The sequence below is a fragment of the Marmota marmota genome, unplaced genomic scaffold (genome assembly GCF_001458135.2).
Source record: "Marmota marmota marmota unplaced genomic scaffold, marMar, whole genome shotgun sequence".
In the NCBI taxonomy this organism is placed as follows: domain Eukaryota; kingdom Metazoa; phylum Chordata; class Mammalia; order Rodentia; family Sciuridae; genus Marmota; species Marmota marmota.
In genome coordinates this window covers 7114395-7136856 of record NW_026000243.1, presented here as the reverse complement: position 1 = coordinate 7136856, position 22462 = coordinate 7114395, and the positions used below count along the sequence as shown (strand labels likewise).

Sequence of the window (22462 nt, the reverse complement as noted above, 5' to 3'; positions counted from 1 at the left end):
TGATTAAATTCCTCCTCATAGAGATTTCAGGACAATCTTAAAAATTATATTTGATGAAAAATTCAAAGGATTCAAAGAACCCAGTAAGGATTATTGTTCTTGGATAGCTAAATCCGGCTGAGATTATCAACCAGAATCATTTGCATGAAGTAATAAAAAGATAAGTAAGCAGAAGTATGCCCAGATTCCGTAATTTCAAATATTACTCAGTTCTTCTGTTGTTTATTAAATATGGTACTGAATGATAGGCATATGGAGTTGAAATGCATAGCCATTTCCCTCAAGGAGCTCCATCCATTTTCAGAGAAAAAGAGAGGTTGAAGGATAGACAAGTAAACAAGTCATCATTAAATCATCTGCAGAGAGTTGGGTTGCTTTGCCTAGGATGATATCCAGCTAAGCTACTGATAAAGAAAGCTTCAAGGAAGAGGATGTGACAGCTCAGCAACATTTTATTTATTTATTTATTTTTACTTTTATAGTTGTAGATGGATAGCATTTTTTATTTTATTTGTTTTTATGTGGTGCTGAGGATTGAACCCAGCGCCTCACACGTGCTAAGCAATCACTCTGCCACTGAGCTGCAGCCCCAGCCCCCTCAGCTACATTTTATAAAATGATTAGGCAGTATCTAGACAAATAAGGTTAGAGAAGGGATTAAATGTCTAAAAGCACAGAATTGGCAGAGATTATGGAACAGTGGAGGGATCATTTGGTATAGGATATATTTAGAGAGTATGACAAGAAATGAGGCTGAAAAGGTAGACAGAAATCAGATATAAGGAGTATTGTATGCTTTTTAAAGGGGTTGAGACTGTATTGTGAAGATAAGTTTTTGCAGGCTTTTAAAGGAAGACTGACTTAGAGTTCTGTGATTCCATGAGAAGGGAGTGTGGTGCTAAACAAAGTTATTAATTCAAGTTTGTATGGAGGAAGCCTAAATTAAAGTAGTAGCAAAAGGGGACTAGAGAGATTAATGATATCTAAGATAAAATAGTCTATGATAGGTTTTGTAGTTATATGTCCATGCTCAATTTAAGATGCTACATATTCTGGTCAGTAACATTGTTTTTCATATTGTTCTAGGTGAAACTCCTAACAGTCAAACTGTTTTCTAAGAAGTCTTTAAGTGTTTCTTCTTTTGTTCTTTTAAAGTTGACCTGCAGAAATGTTTTTTCAACTTAAAAATCAGAGCCTGGTTGCCTTTTTTGGTTTATTTTTTTAGATTGGAAAGTGTTCAGTATCCCTACCAACTCTACATTGCTCCTTCCACCAGCAGTACAGAACGACCAAGTCCAAATGGTCCAGACAGACCTTTTCAATGTCCAACCTGTGGGGTGCGATTCACCCGTATTCAGAACCTAAAACAGCACATGCTCATCCACTCAGGTAATGCCATTTTCCCTGTTGGTTCATGAGTGAGTGTTCTAAAACATTTTATTTTTGAATCCTAATTAAAATAGAAAACAGGTGCTTTTGAGTAAAGAAAAAAGGGGAAAACTCTGGAAGTCAAATGAGAACAGATTAGTTAGATTCATTGCTGAAATGGTGCATTGTCAGGAAACTATTTGTCTAATGCATTTCTGACAGGTATTACATATTCTGATTCAATATTCAGTGTGTAATATGTATATTAAAAGATACTGGGGAAAATAATAAAAAATATTGGGTCTATTTGGTATGTTTACATATGTAAGATAGAGAATTGCACAGATGGCAAAGCAAATGGGTTTATAAGAGTGTATATGTATTTTTTTTATCATTCTTAGGTTAACTACTGTAAATTTGAAAATACAAAAAAATGCTTCAAAAGATTTAATATTTAATTATTAATATAATTTTGTTATGTAATCCTGATCTCTCTGCTCTGATTAGTATAGCTATATTTTTATAGTATAAGATTTTAGGTAAATGGTAGATCCGGTTTTGATGAAGTTTTGTGACCACATAAATTTACCAGGATTCTTATGGGTAAAACACTGCCCTCTGATGGACAAGAGATTTTTGCTGCTGTTTTCAGCTATGTTAGTACCTCACTTCTCATTCTGTAGATAGATCTTAAAAGTTCCTATCCTAATGCCAGTTCTCTGAGACATTGTTAAATCCATGATTGTGTTTTATAAGATGTTTTAGTTTGTTTTTCTTTCTCCATAAAACTGTGATAATGAATTTAAGGAAACAATGTTTTATAATTCAACATTTTTTATCAATAGCATAATAAATACTCAAAAAGCCATTTCATCAAATGATGGTTCTGTTGTGATCATGACATACAGTAATGCTAGAATTTTCCTTTTTTCTTCTCATTTCTGTCTGAGATGCGGGGGGACATTTTCAGTTTAAGTCTCTTTAGTGAAATGAATATGTTCTTTGGTGGAAAATTTGGTTCTATCTAAATTCTAAGTAGTTAAAATGTGTTTTGAGGTCTGTAAATGAAATGATTTAGAAGATTATTCAGAGATCAATTTCAGTATACATTACCTAATTTGCCCTCTTCCATTCTTATTTTTAAGCACTAATGACTTCAAATACTCTGCACCTTTTCTGCATAACTGAATTAGAATGTTTTTTTCTAATAACATTTGTCTTTAATTTAAATTATATCTACAAAATTATAGTTCAGAAATTTGTGAGGTATTTGACCTTTTCAGTTCATTTTGTTCTCAGATGTTATTTTGATTTGCTTTATTTTCTAGGAATTAAACCATTTCAGTGTGACCGCTGTGGGAAAAAGTTCACCAGGGCTTACTCGCTAAAGATGCATCGCCTAAAGCATGAAGGTAAACGCTGTTTCCGGTGCCAGATATGTAGTGCTACTTTCACTTCCTTCGGGGAATATAAACACCATATGAGGGTTTCCCGGCACATTATCCGCAAGCCTCGGATTTACGAGTGCAAAACATGTGGCGCCATGTTCACCAACTCTGGAAATTTAATCGTGCACCTGAGGAGTCTGAACCATGAAGCATCAGAGCTAGCAAACTACTTCCAGAGCAGGTGAGGTGCACAACGAAAATCCAACCAGGAAAACTGCTTTCTAAACTCTCTTTTCCTGCTTTTAGGGCAGCCTGTTGTGTTATTTTAAATCAGGTTGCCAGCTAATCAGTCACATTCATTTTAAATTCCCAGGATCCATACTTTGATCTCCTGATCTGATAAAATTTTTGCTGGATCTCCTAAATATATAAAATTATTAATATTTTATAGTTGGTATTATAAGTATATTCCTAAACAATAAAAGTTATATTTTAATATATATATATATATATATATACACACACACACACACACACACACAAACACACTTATATATTCCTACAGATGTAGATTACTTATCCTCTTGATTTTTTTTTTTTTTAAGTATGAAATTAAAGTACTTTTGTAGTGGATCTGGAATAGATCTTAGACAATATACCATGTCAGGTGATACTTAGTAATATTACATTACTTCAGACTCTGGATAGTAGTAAAATTCTTACCCACTTCCCTTTTTTTAATCCTAAGTAAAGGAATGTTCATTTACCAATAAGAAGGAAACTTTGATGGCAATTATAATGGATATGATTGTTTAGATCCAATGAAGTCTCTCTTATTTTCTTTCAGTTTAGAGCTCCAGCTTTTAATAATAATAATTTATAATAGAGTGACCTTTTTGATTTATAGGGTATCCAAGGAAATCAGGTTCTAGTCCTAGCTCTGCCACTAATTGTGTTGATTGAGCATGTCACTTTACAGATGAAGAACTTGAAACTTAGCAAAAGATAAAATGTAAGCTGTAAACAGAATGGTTTCTAAAGCCTTCTCTAGAAATAAAATTCTATTTGTGTTTTTTTTTAATACTTTATAAGAATTGTACCTCTGTAGGAATCCTTAGTTTCTCATATAAATCTATTTAAAATTACTTCTGTTTTTAAAACCTTATTTTTCAATAGATTCCAAACTATTTCTGCATAGATTTTGTTTTTCCCCTTCAAACTAGATACTGATTTTGTTTAATCATTTCTAATTCTAAATGTGATTGTCATATCACAACCTATATTACACATACCATATTAAACAGTCATTCTGAAATAAAATAGTGTTGGAGCTAACCACTCCTCTGTTTGTATCTCCCCTGTGTCCTCCACTCATCTTGTCTAATCCTGAAGACATTTTAGAAACTAAAATACAAAACATTTGAAATTGCTTTGAAAATGACCAGATTTTTATTTTGCTACTAATATTGAACAATGAGATTATAAAATGGCCATATCAAAAGTATTACTTATTGACAGTCCTGGTATATTGAACTTTTTTAGTTTCAATAATGAAGAGTTACATATAGCATCTAAGATAATAATTACTTCACAGTGTTTATTCTTTAACTACCAAAAAGTGAGTATAATAGAAAATACAGAAAAGTATAAAGAAATTCTAAAATCTTTTGTCTCTTCTGGGGAAAATTTATACTTTTGATTAAATTTCATTATACTTTACTGTCTATATTTCCTGTGGAAATTAATAATTAAATAACTTTTGGGGACTGACCTGTAACCAGTCACAGGTATTTATTTCCAAATTCTGATTCCACAGTAATTTGTTACCATTTTCAAATCTAATAGCAAGATAAATTGTTTCTCTATATAGTAGATTATGTGTAAGGTCACTTATGCATAAGGACTTAGTTTATTAACTAACTTGTATCCAGTTAACAATACAAGGATGGTTTTATATACTTCTCAGTGTAATCCAAGAAAAGTTAAGCATTTAAGTTACTCAAATAATCTTTGCTTAAGCTAAGGTCTTCTCTAGAAGGAGCTACTTATATTTGTTGGTATACAGACACTCCTCTACATAGAACAAGAAAGGCTGTGTTAGGTGTCCAAAGGGTCACTGAAGTGATCATTAATCTTATATATTGTTGGTAGGGAGAGTTGATGCACTTTGGTTCTACTGATGACCTTGGTTCATATTCAGGAAAATTTATAAGTTGAGAGTTCCTGAGATTTAACCTTCATTGAAGAATTAGTGAAATGAAAAGTCCCTATCTTGTTTTACATATTACATCCTTTAATTGTAGCTTATCTATTACTGGTTTGAAAATTAACTCTGTATTTCATCCTTTGCCTCTTATCTAGTGATTTCCTAGTACCGGACTACTTAAACCAGGAGCAAGAAGAGACCCTTGTTCAGTATGATCTTGGAGAACACGGTTTTGAAAGCAACTCCTCTGTTCAAATGCCTGTAATTTCACAGGTCTCCTCGACCCAGAATTGTGAAAGCACTTTTCCCTTGGGGTCTCTTGGTGGGCTGGCAGAAAAAGAGGAAGAAATGCCAGAGCAGCCAAAGACCAGTGCTTGTACTGAGGCTACCAGAGATGACCCCCCAAAATCAGAGCTGTCTTCTATAACTATTGAGTAATTTTGTGATTTGTCTTCATTTTTGGTTTTTGGAAAGTGCCTGTGCTTGGTCTTGTACATTTAAAGTTAATTTAATTTTTTAAACAAGAAAGGGTTTGGGAAAGAACTTCCCTTTTCACTTTGTAAGCCCTTTGACTAATGTTTTATTTTTCATAACTGAGAGAAATATTGCTTCTGTAAGTACACAGCAACATGATGTGGAAACATAATAGGAACTATGATACTTAAGGAAAACCAGTTGACTTAAACTGTATACCAGTTTTTCCTTCCATTGTTAAAAGTAGGCTGACAACGGATCATTAGGTAAAGAAGAAATCAGATGACTGTTGATCCTTCTGAGATGAAAGGGTACTTGAGTAATTATTAAACAGAATTTGACAAATGGCTCAAGTAGATGTTTGCTCCTATACACAGGAAGTTGTAAAGCCTATTGTTTTGGAAATATTTATGGTAAGCCTTCTTAAAAATTATTAAGGTAAATACTTTTGAAATCCAGCATACTTTTTTTTTAAGCTTTGTCATTTCTATTATGATTTTTCATGGTGAAAATTTGGTATTAGGTAGGCATTCTCTGTACCTTTATAGTACCACTCCAAAGGTAAAGAACCATGATTAAGAAAAGTCAGGCTATCAGGAATGTAGAATGAAGCATGTAAATCCCTGCTTCATAGAAACTATTTTAATACTGCTTTTCTAACTAAAATTGATGTTTACCTGGTTTTTGAATGTTAATGCCCGGCTAACTAGGTCATTGCCCCAATCAATTTTCCCTTTGCCCCATCATCAGTACTTTCTCTTGCATATACTGGTATGCTACCATATAAAGGAAAAATATTGAAGATATTCTATGTTTTATATATAGGTTTATGTATTGGTGGGGATGTTTTTACTGTGCTGTTTTGGACAAAATAAAGAATTCTGTGTTGAGGCTACGTTCTTAACCCAACTTAGAGTGTTTACAAAGCCCTATATGAAAGTGATATATGCTACTTGTTCCAATATTTTTAGACATTGCCAAGTTTATTAAGAGCAATTATTATAGTTTTTACACAATGTAAGCAATAATGTAAAAGATGAGAAGAGGCTATAAAATAATGACGTATGACTCATAAATTGGGGAGAGGGGGATTAAATCTTAACAAAAAACTAAAAACCCTAAATAATGAATATCATCTTTTTTGCTGCTAAAAAGTGAAATTTATATAATGCTCTAGGCTGAGGTATACTTTTCATCTGATGCCATTAAAGTATCTCTGACTGATCTGAAATGGGTCCATGCCTAATGAACTTTTGTGTAGCTTTTTTTCTATATGTAAAATGTCCAAAGTTTAATATGAAAGCACCTGGTTGAATTAGAAAAAAAGAAACAAATTACAGTCAGGACTTTGGGGGGTTTGGGGTTTTTTTTGGAGGGTGCAGAGTACTGGTGATTGAATGCTAAGCACATGCTCTACCACTGAGCTGCACCCTCTAGCCCTCATTTCTAGTTTTCTACCTTACTTATGAACCTGGCTTTTACCCATTTGCACACAAACACAGGTGTATCACCTTCATGAAATCAGCATATATAGGTTATAATGGGCTTCCACCATTTATGTTTCTACTCTGATAGATCTGAATTACTTTCCACACAGACTGTGATACTTATATGATAGTGCTGTGTCTCAACTAGAAAGGTCAACAGCTTTTAATGTCATTGAAAACTGCCTGCCAATAAATAATCTTAAAATTAATCTCAGAATCCTACATAAGTAAAATTATGACCAGGAATCATAATAAAAAGAAAAGGAGGGAAGTAAGAATTAAGAAATTTGTCGATTTATTGATTGAAAATATTGTAGCACATCCCCTATCCTGAAAATCCTACATAAAAGAGCCCTGCGCCAAACTGGGAGCTCCAAGGTATTCTTTTTGGGTTTGTTTGTGTTTTGTTGTTGTTGTTGTTGTTGTTGATAGACCTTTATTTGTTTATATGCAGTGCTGAGACTCAAATCCAGCACCTCACACATGCCAGGCAAATGCACTACCACTGAGCTAGAGCCCCAGCCCTCCAAGGTATTCTTACTGTGCTCACAGTAAAGAATTATCATTACTAAGGATTCTTTCCCAGATGGAAATTTTAAATTTTCATTGTCTCATTACAAATAGTATATATTTCAAAGTTTTACTGAAATTTGAATATACTGTGTGAAAACATCTGGTTAATTATTTATTGCCCAAATCTTACCAATACAGGTAACTGCTTATTATTTAACAAAGTGATAACAAAGGTCTTTTTCTGCTTCAGTAAGGCTCTACTTTTTTCTTGATACATGGTTTAAGAATGTTTCATTTATGAATATGTTTTAGAAAACAGAGCTGCAAAGGATGATTATATATGTAGTAGTATTTAGATTTATTTAAAATTTATTTTAAGAGAGGAATGTCTGAATATACAGTTTTTATGAGAACTTATGGAAACTATTGCAAAGAGATGAAAGCCAGTTATATTGTCTCATCCATAGAAATTACCAGCATAACAAAACATAAAATATTATAGTTTAGAATATCTAAGTATAGGTGTCTTTCTCAAGGCTAAAGAGGGTAACTTTGTGATATTTAAGGGCTTAAATTTTAGAGTGCAAGATAATTTGCCTTTTTAAAACCAAGCATTTTATACAAGATAAGCTTTTATTTTCAATTTTTTAACTACCAAATAGATGTGATACACTTAGAAGTAAAGAAAGATATTCATGATAAAGGATATAGTAGCTCCTACATTCATTCTTCTCATTTCTGAAGGTAATAGTCAACATCTAGCATGTCAGAAATTCTAATTCAGAAACAACTTATACAGATTTGGGGGTTTGTTTTGTTTTTGTTTTTATTTTTGCATTTTTAAATTTTCTACAAATGGGTACAGATGGAGGTTAACATCCACAATTTTTAACATGGATTTTTCTTAAAGTTTGTAATTTCACTGAAAAAAAACATATACTAAAATGTTTAACCTCATTCATTCTTTTTTTTTTTTTCATTCAACAACCATTCTGGTTTACAGTAATTAGGTTTCATGTTATAACACATGCCCTTTGGTTTTAAAAACAAACCAAAAAAAAAAAAAAAACCCTTTCATTTTGTTAAAATATTTTACCAAATGGAATGAGCTAGTCCACATATCTGTTGTATTTAAATCAGTGGTAACACAGTTACCCTCTTACTACTGAGCCAGACTCTCCCAGTCTACACATGGTTCCCTGAGAACCTTTAGAAGCTATATTAAATATTTCAGTCTTTTCTCTCTCCTTATTTTATTCTCTTATCTTAGTCTAAATAGAGGCCAGTTATCTAATTTAGTGACTTTTACTTAGAAGATTCTCAAATTGTGTTTTAGACTATTTTTTAGTTTTATAGTCCCTGAAAAATACATTACAATATGATGTAATGGCAATTCTATACTAGTATACCACAGAGAGAAAATTACTATCACCTGATGAATGAACAATCCTAAAAATTTTTATATTTTTAACTGAAAGGAGTTTGAAATAAAGTTCACATTTGGAAGGAACAAACCCCAACTTGCTAAAAGGAAATAAATGTGGTTTTTGCTGTAAATTATTGACATAAGATGCCTTATTTATAATATATTTAGATTTTAAAAGTTATTGGGAAGAGACTATGTAGAAACCAGATTTTCTTTTCTGAAGCAGTACAAAACAGTAAAGCTGTTATGAACATGTCTGAGGAATATTTATAGATAAGCATATTCTTAGGCTTAAGATTGTCAAATTTAAGTTGTATTTTGTTTATACCCATTTTTATCTTTGTGTCATTTTTTTCTTGATAGAATGTGATGATATAGGGTGTTTTTATTTGAAAAGTCCTCAGCAAGACAAATTAGCCAAAAACGATAAAACAATGAATTGAAATTGAACCAGTCCTCAGCTTTGGCTAAGGAATGCTGTATTGACCTTAGATTACAGATATGTTGAGATTCTTGTTATTGTATTTATGGGGAATTAAACCCTACGTCAGGTAGGGAATGAAGACAATACCAATTACATCAAGAATCATGGTCTTATTTTTATCATAGAAAATTAGTTCTGTGTTTTTAAAAATAGTCTCTGCAATGATTTCAGACAATGTTATTGGAATCTGTGTTTGGCAGTATCTGAAAAAATGAGACTGCTTTAAAATGTTTGTGCTACTTTGAGCTCCCTCTCTACAGGACCCAGACCAATTCCAGCTAATACCAAGGTTCCTGTGTACATAGTAGTTTACAAAGAACTTAAAGAGTTCAAACCATGAATTGAAAACAAAAACTTTTTTAAAAAAATAAAAACTTTAAATTTTTTTATTTTAGTTTAAAAGTGCCTGGTTTATAAAATCAAATTCTTTATTTCCTTTCTCTTTTAAATGGACTAAGTTTGTTGATCAGGCTGAAAGCCGTGGGCTCAGCTGTGATGATTTGATACAGTTGCTGCTTAATTACTTGAGGAGCTAGTGTCATGACTTTTATTAAACTGTTCTTGTTTTCCAAATACTAGCCTAATCATACCCAGATTTTATTCAGTAAAACATGTTGAAAATCATCTTATAAATGAAAGCTTAGGTTATGAAAGTCCATCACCTGCAAAAGGACAAATCTTTCCTACTCCAAGAGAAGCCTGTCATCTCCAGATACATGTCGAGTCCTTGATATTATTGACTTTTGTGCAGATCTTAGAAATACCTGCTTTCCAGAGGGAACCTTTCCTATGATTATGTTATGAGTGTGTTCTCTAGATTTCTTTTTGTTTGAAGTATCAATTTAATTTTCAAGTTGACAGATGCTATGTAAAGTCTCTCATACTGAGAGTAGTCCACTAAATTTTTGAAAGTTGCACTACTTTTCATCTTTCAAGTACCTGAAATGAATGACATCAGGTATTTGGAAGGAGTAAGATCATTAACCTATTCATTATCTTCCTTGTACCAAGTGATGGCTTCTAATTCTTCTACTTCAAGATATATTTTAGGAAAACAACCACCCCTGGTAGAGTAAAATTTGATTTTGATTCAAGTTCCCAATAATATATAATTTTTCTGTTGTTACTGGTGCTTCGTGTGGCATCAGATAGAGATTGCCTGCCTCTTTGTAGGGCACCCTTGTGGCACCTTATGTCTGACTTGGAGGATAGTATATGGCTTCTTTGTGCCAGTACTGTCTTTTCAAAAGCCATTTTATAAAAATCCTAGGTAGCCTATTTTAATATTTAAATATATATATTTGTGAAAGATACTTTTAGAACAGACTTTTTTTTTTTTTTTTTTACTTTAAAATTCTAGTATTCCCCTTTTTAAGAGTAAATTTAAGCTTTTCCAGGATTAGGAAGTGTCTTTTTTCAGAGCAGCATAAGAGAAAGTTTGTGGTAACAGGCCAGGAGTCAGTGACAAAAGAAATTCATAAGGGGGACAGATTTAAAGGGGGGAAGTTGCTTTGCTGTTACAGAAATGGATTTTTAAATAAAACTGTGTTTTTATTTGTGTGATTTCATATTTGCTGCTATAGTAGCTCAATATATTACAGGGCCAACAAATAAACCTGGCTTCATTTAAAAACTGGAGTCCTTTCTAATGCAAGCAGCCTAGGAAGAGACTGTATCACAGTCTTCCAGAGGGTGACTGATTGCTCTGTGTAACTGATGCATGCTTTAATATTTGTCTATAACTCAGCAGCAAGGAAGTCTTGGGGAAACTTTTTACCCTGCTGTCTATAACATGATTCTTTTGGGGGCACTGGCATCTTGTGAAACCCTCAAGGAAGGGTAATGCTGGGGAGAAAATGTGAATTAATTACATAGATGGTGTCTTTATGTCCTCCACTCCTCTCCTAGGACCAGTACAACTCTTCAACTGTGCCAGTCCTTGATTCACCAGCTTGTATCCAGTTGTCATCTCATTCAAGTATGGCTTTACTTGGTGACAGTGGCCATAGCTAAGTTACTTGGCATGTTTGACTTTTGACAATAACAAAAATGGTTTTGGATTTTATTTCATTTCCTAAAAATGTATACAATGTCAGAGCTTCACATTTTATATACTAGTATCTGGCTATTAGTATTTTACAGGAACCATAGTTCTTGGTGACTACATATATATATATATATTTTTGTGACTTTTGTAAACTAAGTGCCGTTTAAACGTTACAATCATTTTTAGAGTTGTTGTAATCAATGTGAATATCATGGTTTTTCAAATCTGTTCTGAGCCTATAGTGTTTGCTTTGTGAACATATGTGTATTGTATATATCCTGTATAGTTATATTGTACTGAAATATTAGCTTGTTTGATATAAGGAAAGTATGTATTGAGTACCTTTTTGCTAGCCTGATTGTTTAATCTTTTTTTAAAAAGGTTTAAACTTAAAAAAAAAAAAATCTTCAAACTGGCCTTTATTACATGGTCACAAACAAAGTTGCAGTTAGAAAGGATGGACAGGGAAAAAAACAGTTTTGAGTGTCTTTGCATAGAAATATGAGAGTAAGATTTGTTTTTGTTTTTGTTTTTTTCTCATTAAAATATCTTATTAATGCTTTATGGAATAAGACTTCCTGCTGTTGTTATTTATTATTGGCTGGAAGGAAGAATTGGCAGTTTTGTTTAAGGTCAAGTGGATGAGGGAAATCAACAATATTCACTGCCTAATATCCAGTGTGTGTGTGTGTGTGTGTGTGTAGACTATAGAGAATATTGGACAATATGCATCAGTTTCCTGGTCAAGTAAGAAAAGAGCTGTAAGTGCAGATTTTTCACAACACCAAACCCAAGATTGGGAGGGGCTATCAAGGACACTGGTTAGAGGAAGTCATCAGGTCCTGGAGCTTTGAACCAGCTTCCTGTGAAAAGCTATTTAATGAATGATGGATTGCCTCTAATAGACATTGCTCTGAGTTTTTCTGAAATATTTCATACTTAATAATGACTAGAGACCTATTGTTGTCATTTCAGTGATAAGTTAAACAGGGATGTATAGGTACATAGCAAGGAAAGCAGTCCCATAACTTAGGTAAGTAGCCTATGAGAGCCAAAAGGAAGGGCTTTCTTTTAACTTTTTTAGTTATAGATGGACAAAATACCTTTATTTTTTATTTTATGAAGTGCTGAGGATCGAGTCCAGTGCCTCACACGTGTTAGCCTCTACCACGGAGCTACACCCTCAGCCCAGGAAGGGCTTTCTAACTAAATTTATGTTGAGTTTTTTATAATACTGACAGTAACAGGCAAATAATTTTTTGTTCATTTTTTAGGTGTCTCGGATGGTCCTCACACGTGCTTAACAGATGTTCTACTACTGAGCCACATCCCCAATTCTTTTATTGACTTCAAGCAAGCAGGAGCATTTTAGTTAAAGTTCAGAGAAGAGGGTAAATTTTAAGGAATGCTCTCTTTCATTCAGTGAGTGTATTGAGTGTTTTTAACAAGTTTATCAGACCATTCAAGGTCAGCAAACTATTTGTTCTTCAGTAGCTTGAGCCACAGAGGATAGTGTAGAATGTAGAATTTAAAATAATTTTATTCTTGTGTGCATGTTCCTTTCTGTGAATAATAATAAAAGTAATAATCGAAGATGTGTATCTCAGTTGGTAGACTAGAAATTAATAATTGGAGTTTTTCTCTTTTGAACAGAAAAGTTTATTCTAAGTACTAAACTGACAAAGATAGGAATATTATAACTGTAAACACACCGAGAGTTTAAAGGAAGGGTAACTTGCACCAAATCCCAAACTATAATTTTTTTAAACATAAGTAAACTTTTATACAAGTGGGAAAGGTAAGGGCGTAGTCAATCTAGTAAGAAATTTAAGCAAACTATTGATTAAACACCCTTGTAGACAAAGATAAATTTGTTTTGTTGATGCTGCTGCCCTTCCCTTACATTCCAATTGGTTTACTTGAACTTTCCTACCAAAAATATTGGAATGTTTGTATCTACCCATTTTTTGGGTAGAACGGCAGAGGCTGTGAACACAGCATTAGAATCATTTTTCAGACCATCCGTGCATAAATCCCCCACTTTTTTATCCATGCCTAGTTTTTCCCACAATTAATATTTTTCTATGCTTTTAACTGGAAGTCATTTAGTGAGTCCCATTTATCAGAGAATCTGAGAAATTTTAGGCTTAGTACCTAACACACACACACACACACCCTTAGGATAAGGCTGCCTCAATTTTGAATTGCCTCTGGTGGGTTTTGCCATCTAAAGACCCTCTGTTGGGAAAACTGCTTTAGAACGTAACAAGAAAAGGTCACAACCAAATAAAATCCCCAGAATTCATTTTAAATTAGGGGCTGAGGCAGAAAATGTTCTGTTTAGCAATCCAAACAGCAGTACACACTATATAGTAAGACCTGTGTCTACAGGAGCAGAGCTCTTTGTTAAATCTACTTCCAAGTTAGTGGAAAAGCCTTGTTAGGTTTTACAGTTTATAAAGCAATTTGGTCTTCAGAAACCCAATGAAATAAGCTGAAAAAGTAATAAATTTAGTATGATCTACGAAGAGAGTCAGTGCCCTTTCTATCCATTTTGAGAGATTATAGGCAGGGCTGGCATCTCAGAAGTGTTGAGCAGAATCTGCATCTGGGTGGACTTCGCTCCCTCCCAAACACAGGGATTTGGAAAAGAAGCCAGGAACATTTTTGCCCTGCCAGTTCTAACATTATAGTTCTTTTGGAGCACTGGCATTTTGTGAAACAAGGCCTTGAGGGAAGGAAATGTGAATTAAATTATGCAGGTGGATGTTTTTATATCTTTTATGCCAGGATCCAGTGCTCTAAGAGGAGTGTTGTAAACTTTTTCTTACAGTGTGAAAACAATTGCTCATGACTCTTTGGTGGTACTGGGGATTGAACCTAAGGGTGCTCAACCGCTAACTATATCTCCAGTCCTTGTTATTTTTTATTTTGAGAAGGTCTCACTAAATTGCTGAAGCTGGCCTTGAATTTGTGACCCACTTGCCTGGGATTACAGTCATGTGCCACCATACTTGGCTGCTCATGACCCTTTTCTGAAGATGTGAATTGGTTGTTTTTTTCTTTTGTTGTTTGTTTGCTCCATGTATTCTTGCCTAGTTGGTATCTTTGCTGGGTTATCTTCCCCATCCCCATTCATAACATTTTCCATCATTTTTTTTCAACCTTATTGCTACAAACTTAATTCTAGCTCTTGCTTCTGGCCTAATAACCACAGCCTCCCAATTGCTAGTCCTTCTCCTAAGTTGGGTCCTCTTCCAGTTCATTTTTCACATTACTATTAAAATAATTCTAATCAGGCCATCCCCCTGCTTTGAATCTCCCACCTCCCTTTCCCTCAGAACCCCTTCCAAGTTTGTTTCCCCTGAACTTTCAAAAGAGCTCAGGCCTCACCCCTCTGAGAGCCCATCCCTTAGTCCTCATTTCCCACTCCCTCCTTCCATCAGTCTGGGACTGGGGGTCCTTCCTTTCCATTCCCATGACAAATTATATTTAACTCTGCCAGACCACTTCTCTGTCACACTGTCTTACAAATCTCCCTCATGGGTAGTTGTGAGAATTAATTATATATACAGTACTTACAACAGAACCTGATACATAGTTGTAACTACTTTGTAAGTCTTGTCTGTTATTACAAGAGGCTGGTATTACCGGCGAGGGTGGCGCACACCTAATAATTCCAGCAGCCCCCAGAGGCTGAGGCAGAAGGATTGAGAGTTCAAAGCCAGCCTCAGCAAAAGTGTCTCTAAATAAAATACAAAATAAGGTTGGGGGTGTGGCTCAGTGGTTGAGTGCTCCCTAGTTCTGGTGCAAAAAAAAAAAAAAAAGACTGGTATTATGCACACTGGTGTGTCTTCCTCACCTGACTCAGTCCTCACAGTCAGGGGTTATGCCTTGTATTTGTAGCATATTTTGCAGAAGCTGGCAGATTAGAACTCACCGCAGTGCTTAGAGGTACTTGTCAGGGAACTTTGGGACAGAATACCAAGAATTATTTTCATCCCATTGCCTGATGATTTGCCTCAACTCTCTTGTCAGTAAATGCATCAGAATTTTTAAATGAGTGTCTGAAATATAAGGCTATGGCAATTATGAATGGATATTGACTTTAATCCTCAGAACAACTGCTATCAGCCAGCCAGAGTTGTCCCAAAGTGTTTTCCAAGTCTGCCGGTCCCCCAACTACCCACCACTTTCTCCTGGTTTCCTCATCCATCAAGTCATACTTCAGTCACTTTTCCATGACACCCTCCTCCAAGAGCCACCTCCATTCAATTGGGACACATTTTTACATTCACTTAACACCCTGCACTTTTGTTACCTGACAATTGACCATAACTGTCTTTTGTCCCAAAGGGTCCCCAGACCTAGGGATGATTGAATGAGTGGAGTCTCTGGCCTTTATGAAGCTTATGGTTTTTGAAGAAGAATTAGAGAAATAAAATAACAACAAATAAGATGCCATGAGAGAAACAGCAAAAGGCATGTTTTGGGTATTTGGAGGAGCGAGCTGGCTGGAAGGTAAGGGAAGGCACCATGGAGCAGCTGACACTTGAGCTGTATCTTTCTCAAGAAAAGACAAGGATTTGTACAGACAGAAATGAGGAAGAACACAGCTCCAGGAAACAGCACTAAGCCTAAGAGGAAGAGTGGTGGGGAACGAAAATAGTTTAATTTGCCAAATATTAACACATCCCTGAAGGGGAAGAATGGGACCAGATCATAGAAGCTCTGAAGACTTAGAACTGTGTTTATTAGGAAATCACAAATTCTCAGGCAAAGGAGCAACGTGATCAGAGCTCTCTCTGGAAAGATTAAGAACAAGTACAAAGTAGATTAAAGGGAATACATACAGAGTTAACTGAGTTCACAAAGAAATTAACATCAGAATGTCAGGTAAGAGTCCAAAAGAAGATATATGCATGAAGCTAGACAGGGGGGATGTGTGTTGGTGACATCAGGGCTGAAATAAGCAGCTGGCTGGGGGAAGGTTTTGGTGTGCCTGGGAGCCCAAGTCTGACTCATCTGGGAACAGTGAACATGCTAGGACCAGTATTCTAACAGAGAATGCCTGCTGTGTTCTAAACTCTATCCATGCTACACATGTGACCTCTTCAGGCAACCTGCCTTTGTTTTTGAAGGGGAATTCTAAGAATAAATGAATCAGACAAAGTTCTGAGCCAGTTCTAGAGCTGAATACCAGAGCTGTGGTGTAGCTCAATGGTAGATGCATGCTTAGCATGCACGAAGCCCTGGGTTCCATCGCTACTACCACAAAAAAAAAGAAAAAAAGAAAAGTTGAACTTCAGACTTGAATGAACAGGGAATTTTCCCCCAGCAATAGTCATGCAAAGTAAGTTATTTAGCTGGTTACTTAGTTTTTACCTTTCCAGCACAATTCAGCTTCTACCAACCAGATCAATGGGATTGAAAGTTCCAAAGATTTGTGTCCTAATTCTGTGCTGCTTGCAATTCCTCTTCCTTTCCTTCAATAAACACAGAGTGACTGCTGCACCAGGCCCTGTGACTAGAACAACAGATTTGACCTTGTGGACTTGTCGGTGGGGGGAGACTGCAATAAACAAGACAACAGTGTGTTAGACGGTAGTGAGTGTCAAGGGGAAAGGCTGTATTAATGGGCAGGTGAGCAGTTTTAGGATGGCCAAGAGTGGAAATGACAAGTAAAGGTCCAAAAGAGGAGAGAGCAATAGTGCTGCAGGCAGAGGGACACAAGTGCTACCCCTGCAGGGGGAAGGGAGACAAGATTCTCATCCAGGTCTGAAGAAGCCAAAATGGAGCCAGAAGCAGGGGTTGTTTCCAGACACACGAGGTCTCTTTCCCCAACACAGGCCAAGAAACAGGTTGCTCTAAGTTAGAATCCAGGTGCTAATGACAGTTTTAGGGTTTTTGTTGTCCTTAAGATCCAAGCTCATTCATATTTAGATTTTTGGCTTCTGAGAATCGCAATGCTATTTAAAAGATCTGTGCATGTCAAATACTCAAACAAATCCCTTCCCTTTCTACAGGGGGCTGGCTGAACACACATCTGAGTTTGCTAGCCCCAGAGTGCATGCACATGCAGCTGTATTGACAAGCATATAATCTGCTTCCATCCAATAAGAGTGAAGTGGCTTCATAAGGCCCTTTCTCTTCCCCAAGAACTTCCTGACAGGTAAGGAAATGTTCATAACTGCCCTGAAGAAAGCTTATGAAGGGGATGAGATCTAAGCAGGAAGCAGTGTGCCTTCCAATGGAAAAAGTAGACACTGATTGTATCTACCAGTACCCAAGAGGTGCTGGCACACTTGTGCATAATTTCTCTCCAAAGCTTGGGGTCCACAGCATCCCACAAACATGTGTGACACCTATGAGAATTTTAACCCACTACATACAGACTGTATCCCTCTCAGATATGGCAGGGATTTCCCTATGGTCTCAAGAGAAAGAGACTGGCACAAATTCACTTCAGAGTTTTTTTTTTTAACTTTGCCCATTATAAGGCAAATATATATATATGTGTGTGTGTGTGCATAGATAGATATGACACTTCTCTCCATGGAGACAGTTTGGGGCAGGGGGCTCCACAGTTGGAGAGCCCCAGTCCTCTTCATAACCTTGGAGTGCTACTGTTGCCATTAGTTATGCCCACCCAAGTACCCACTCCCAAGACTCCCACCAGACCCTGGTAGGACCATATGACCCTGAGCCTGTACTCTTGAAGCCCATGGGACCTAAAAGCTTTTCAAGTCCAAGTAAAAACAGTATGCTCCCAGTGAGCCTGCCATTCTCCCCTCACATTCCTCTCCTTGCTATCTCCAGCAACCCCCATTCCAGAGCCAAACATTCCAGCCTCTTGCCTCTTTATAGGCATCAAGTTTGGAAGGGTTTTCCTCAATTTGCTGAGTCTCTCTCCATTGGATCCATTCACACAACTGTTGGTTTATCCCAGCTCTTATATGTGTCAGTGAGTTTTTCAGTTCCTCTCCTGCAGGGAAGCGTTGGTTGGAGGGGAGAGGGGGGTGAACAGGGCCAAGGACATAGGAAACACCGGCAGCTTAGCTTTGCTGACAATCCCCAGTGCCCAGTGGGTAGCAGCTGCCAATTGCATCACTCAGCACCTGAGTTCCTGAACCCATGGAGCATGGTCCTTTTCTCTCTGTGAGGCCACCTCTAAGCATGTTAAAATTATCCAACCTGTGTTTAGTGTGGACACCAAGATTTGGCCCTCCCTTCCCTGAAGTTATCTGCAGTGCAGTCCCATGAATAACTACAAAACAGAAGAGGTTCACTAATCCACAAGGAGAACGGAAAGTATCTGGGAAGGTCAAGGAGTGATAGAATTCAGACTCCATCTAAGGTCATGTGAATCTAGGATGACAGGAACACGTGGTACCAAACATGCTTACCCTTCCAAAACCAAAACCACATCTGAGTGTGGGCGTTGCTGGTGTTTATGAAGTGCTCAGCTGAGCTCCGTGCCTCTTTGTGGCTCTCTCTTCCTCTGCTGGGGCAGGTGGCATGGGGCAGGAAAGTGCTTGCTGTCTTTGCAGTCAGGAGATAGGGGTCCAACAAGAAAGACCTCCCTCCTCACTGTAGTCCTAGAGTTATTTTGAAGATCACAGCGGTACTCCTGTGCCTGGAACAAAGCCTGACACCTAGTAAAATGTCAATGCATATTCTTTAGATGAACAAATGAAGAGTTGGAATGTAAAGCTACTGGAAATAGGCCCACAGTCACAGAAATCTGGCAGTTAGGTTACAGTTCTTTTTGTTTTAAATCCTGCTGAAGCAGGTGGACACCTTGAGCCCAGGAGTTCATGGCCAGCCTGGGCAACATAGGAGACCCTATATCAAGAACAAAAACAAAATACTTAAGTATAATATATGAACTTCAGTACACTTTCTACCTCCCTCTGTCATTTCCATCCTCATAATGAAGTACCCCATTACAATCTGTTTACAGAGCAGTCAAGCTGATAATAGCTCTTGGGTATTCTTTGAGGCTTTAATACCAGGAGTGGTGCCAAGTGGTACTGGGCATGACTTTAGCAACCCCCAGGTCCAAATCTTCATCAGCTTCCCTAGTATCTGATTTGAGTGAACATAGTTTAAAAGTTTAAAAAGAGGGCTGGGGTTGTAGCTCAGTGGTAGAGCACTTGCCTTGCATGCCCTGGGTTTGATCCTCAGCACCGCATAAAAATAAATAAAAATTTTTAAAAAGAGGCTGGGGGAGTAGCTCAGGAGCAAAATATTTGCTTACCCATGTTCAATGTCCTGGGTTCCATCTCCAGAATTATTTAAAAAAAAAAAAAAAAAAAGACTAGAAAAGACTGAAGGGCTTATGTTATTTAACCAATAGAAGAAAACGTTTAGAGATGTGAAGTTTTCAGATAGATTAAATGGGATAAAATCCAAGCTTGGTCAAAGTTGCCCTGAGAAGCCTCTTGGGGTCCTTTGTAGCCATAAGAGGAGAGAAAACAGAATAAGCAGAATTCTTCATTCCCCATGGCAGTGACCATGATCCCGACTTCCTTTGTCCTTCCATAAGCCTATTCCAGCCTAGGAATCTGCCAAGAAAGCCAGTGTGTTCCAACCTTTACTCTTCAAGGTCCCATCAGGGAGGCTATCTCCACATGGCAGGGTTGGCCATCCAGTTCATGAGCTCAGGAAACACTAGTGGGAGCGTGCCCACTGTGTGCACAAACAACAGGCTATTTGTGCCATTGGCTATGTAGGGCTTACACCTTGGGGTGAAGGGTTTAGAGCAGAGGAAAGTCTGGAGAGCCAGCCACAGGAAAGATACCTTCACAATGGCGTGCAAACCTGGTGTCTCCAGTCATGGGAGCACAAGTGCCCGACACCTATGCTTTGCCGAGATGCAAACTGAGTGGGCATGGGCTCTGGGGAAAGAGGGGCTGCCCAAAGTTCTGTGTTTAGACCTTACCTCTATTCCACTACACTGCTCTAGCCACTGACAGCATGAAATTTAGTGTTTGAGAGCCCCCTACTGCTCTCACCTGGAAGAACTGCAGAGCTGGAACTAAAATAAGCCTAAATGATCTTTATTTACCCTTAACACAACTTATAAAATATTTAGAATCAGAAGGCTTTTGTTTAACATAAGTATCAATCAAACCATTCAAAATGTTAACCAATTTGTCTTTCAAAAGCCCTTCAACTAGAACATCTTTTTAGTTTTGGTTCTTGCTCCATTCTTTGGGTCCATGAAAATCCTTGTCTCTTGTGATCCAGAACCCTACCCAGGTTCAATATGGGTCTTCATTGAGCAAAGAGGGTTACCCTGGGCTCAACGGGACCCACCGTATCCCAACCCCAGCAGAATTTCTATTGATCCTCCTTCCCTCCCACCTCCACCCCAAAAGCCCCCACCCCCTCTTGGTTCCAGGCCAAAACTTTTGGCCTCTGCTCCCTGTTTATTCTTCCCCCAAAGCCAAGCAACATTCAGCAGAAATAAAGGGCTCAGGGGAGGAAGATAGGGGCAGAGGCTGGTTGTTCTGAATCAGAGCACAGAACACGGTGTTCTGCTGCCCACGGCCAAGACTTCAAGGAAGCGTTTCTCCCTCCAGTCCACAATGCCCCAGGCGGAGGAGTAAAAGAAAGCAGATGGTTTGGCCCCTAAGAAAGGGAAATGCCCAGGGGCTGCTGGGGGTAGCCAAGGAAATGGGAATGGGAAAGATTTAGTAATGCTGAAGGAGCCATTTCAGAGCCCAGCTGGTGATAGTTCCTTTGGCCTTTCCGACGTGTGTTTCAACCAGTGGATTTATTACCTGGCAAGAGAGTGCTGGGTCCAGCATCTCTTGAGCTCCAGGTGGAGAGGGCCTGGGCTTCTCTGGGAGTGCAAATTTCATCCCAGGAGCAACCAGCAGAGGTGCCTCCTTTCTCTTCCCTTCCTGCTGAACCTTGAGGAAGGTACTTGTAGGATGCTAGGGCCTGTTTCCTCTGCTGTCAATGTGAACAATCTCTACTTTAGGACCCATCCACTTCACCACTGTGGTGAGGATGAAGTGGTACGTTGGATACCACCGCTTGGCACACGCTACTGGTTGTTTTGACCACTTATCAGATCTATAAAGTAAACAATTTCCAAATGCTATCCAGTTCTAACACCCAGCGAGGAAAAGACACACAGTTTCTAATCCCATTGGCAAAGGCAGGGTACAAAGATGGGGTAGAGGCACATTAAGTTCCTTCTCACCATGTTAAAGAAGGGATGCAAAGTCCTTGCTGGAGGCTGGCCTGGGTGACCTTGAATTTGAGGCTCTTTCCCACTAAGATGTTGGATGGTGATATTTTTCCAATTCTAAAAGGATGACCCTGGAAGGGCAGCTGCTCTCCCAGGAGAAGTGGGAGACACATTAATTACTGAGCAGTGAAAGCCTCAGGGAAAAATTCTTGCATACACCAGAAAGAGCCCCAGGCTGGGGCACCTTTCCCTGAGACTCAGCCCCAGTTGGTCAGCAGAGCCATTGACCTCCCACACTTTCTCTCCCCTGGCTCTGACTAAGCTCTAGACCCTGACTCTGGCTGACTACCCACCCAGGGTTCTGCTTCGCATTCCTTCATCAAGAATCCATAGCAACCGCCAAGACCTTGCACATAACAGGTACTTCATAAAGTGTTGTTGAACATCTCTGGTGACAAACAATGAGAGAGGGACACACAGAAGATGCAGAGGGCCACGGGAAGTACGGCCACAGGGAAGGGAGGAAAGGAGGTGACTGGATTCTAAATTAAGCTGGGTTTCCACCCAGCTGATGAATTCCTCATTTGCCATTCACCCTCATTTCCAAAGACACAGTGTTTTACTGACAGTGTTAAGCATAATGTTCGACCCTGAGGACCTGGCTCCCAAAAAAAAAAAAGAATCCATAGTCTTGGGCTGGGGATGTGGCTCAAGCGGTAGCGCGCTCGCCTGGCATGCGTGTGGCCCGGGTTCGATGCTCAGCACCACATACAAACAAAGATGTTGTGTCCGCCGAAAAACTAAAAAATAAATATTAAAATTCTCTCTCTCTCTCTCTCTCTCTCTCTCTCTCTCTCTCTCTCTC

At 37.8% G+C, this 22462-nt stretch overlaps 1 protein-coding gene across 7 annotated transcripts in view; it reads left to right on the top strand.

Annotated features, from left to right (window-relative positions):
- The window catches only part of Zbtb44 (zinc finger and BTB domain containing 44), a 69415-nt gene extending 57453 nt beyond the window's left edge, over positions 1–11962 (top strand). For 5 of the 7 annotated variants that reach the window (XM_015499053.2, XM_048796155.1, XM_048796156.1 and 2 more), the window contains 3 exons: positions 1226–1389; positions 2697–2997; positions 5118–11962. In XM_015499053.2, the coding sequence (XP_015354539.1) occupies positions 1226–1389; positions 2697–2997; positions 5118–5400 (748 nt within the window). In that variant the 3' untranslated portion in view covers positions 5401–11962. The remainder of the gene's footprint in view (positions 1–1225; positions 1390–2696; positions 2998–5117) is intronic. The other 2 variants (XM_015499055.2, XM_015499057.2) reach the window with 2 other exon arrangements.
- Positions 11963–22462: the final 10500 nt, after the last annotated feature.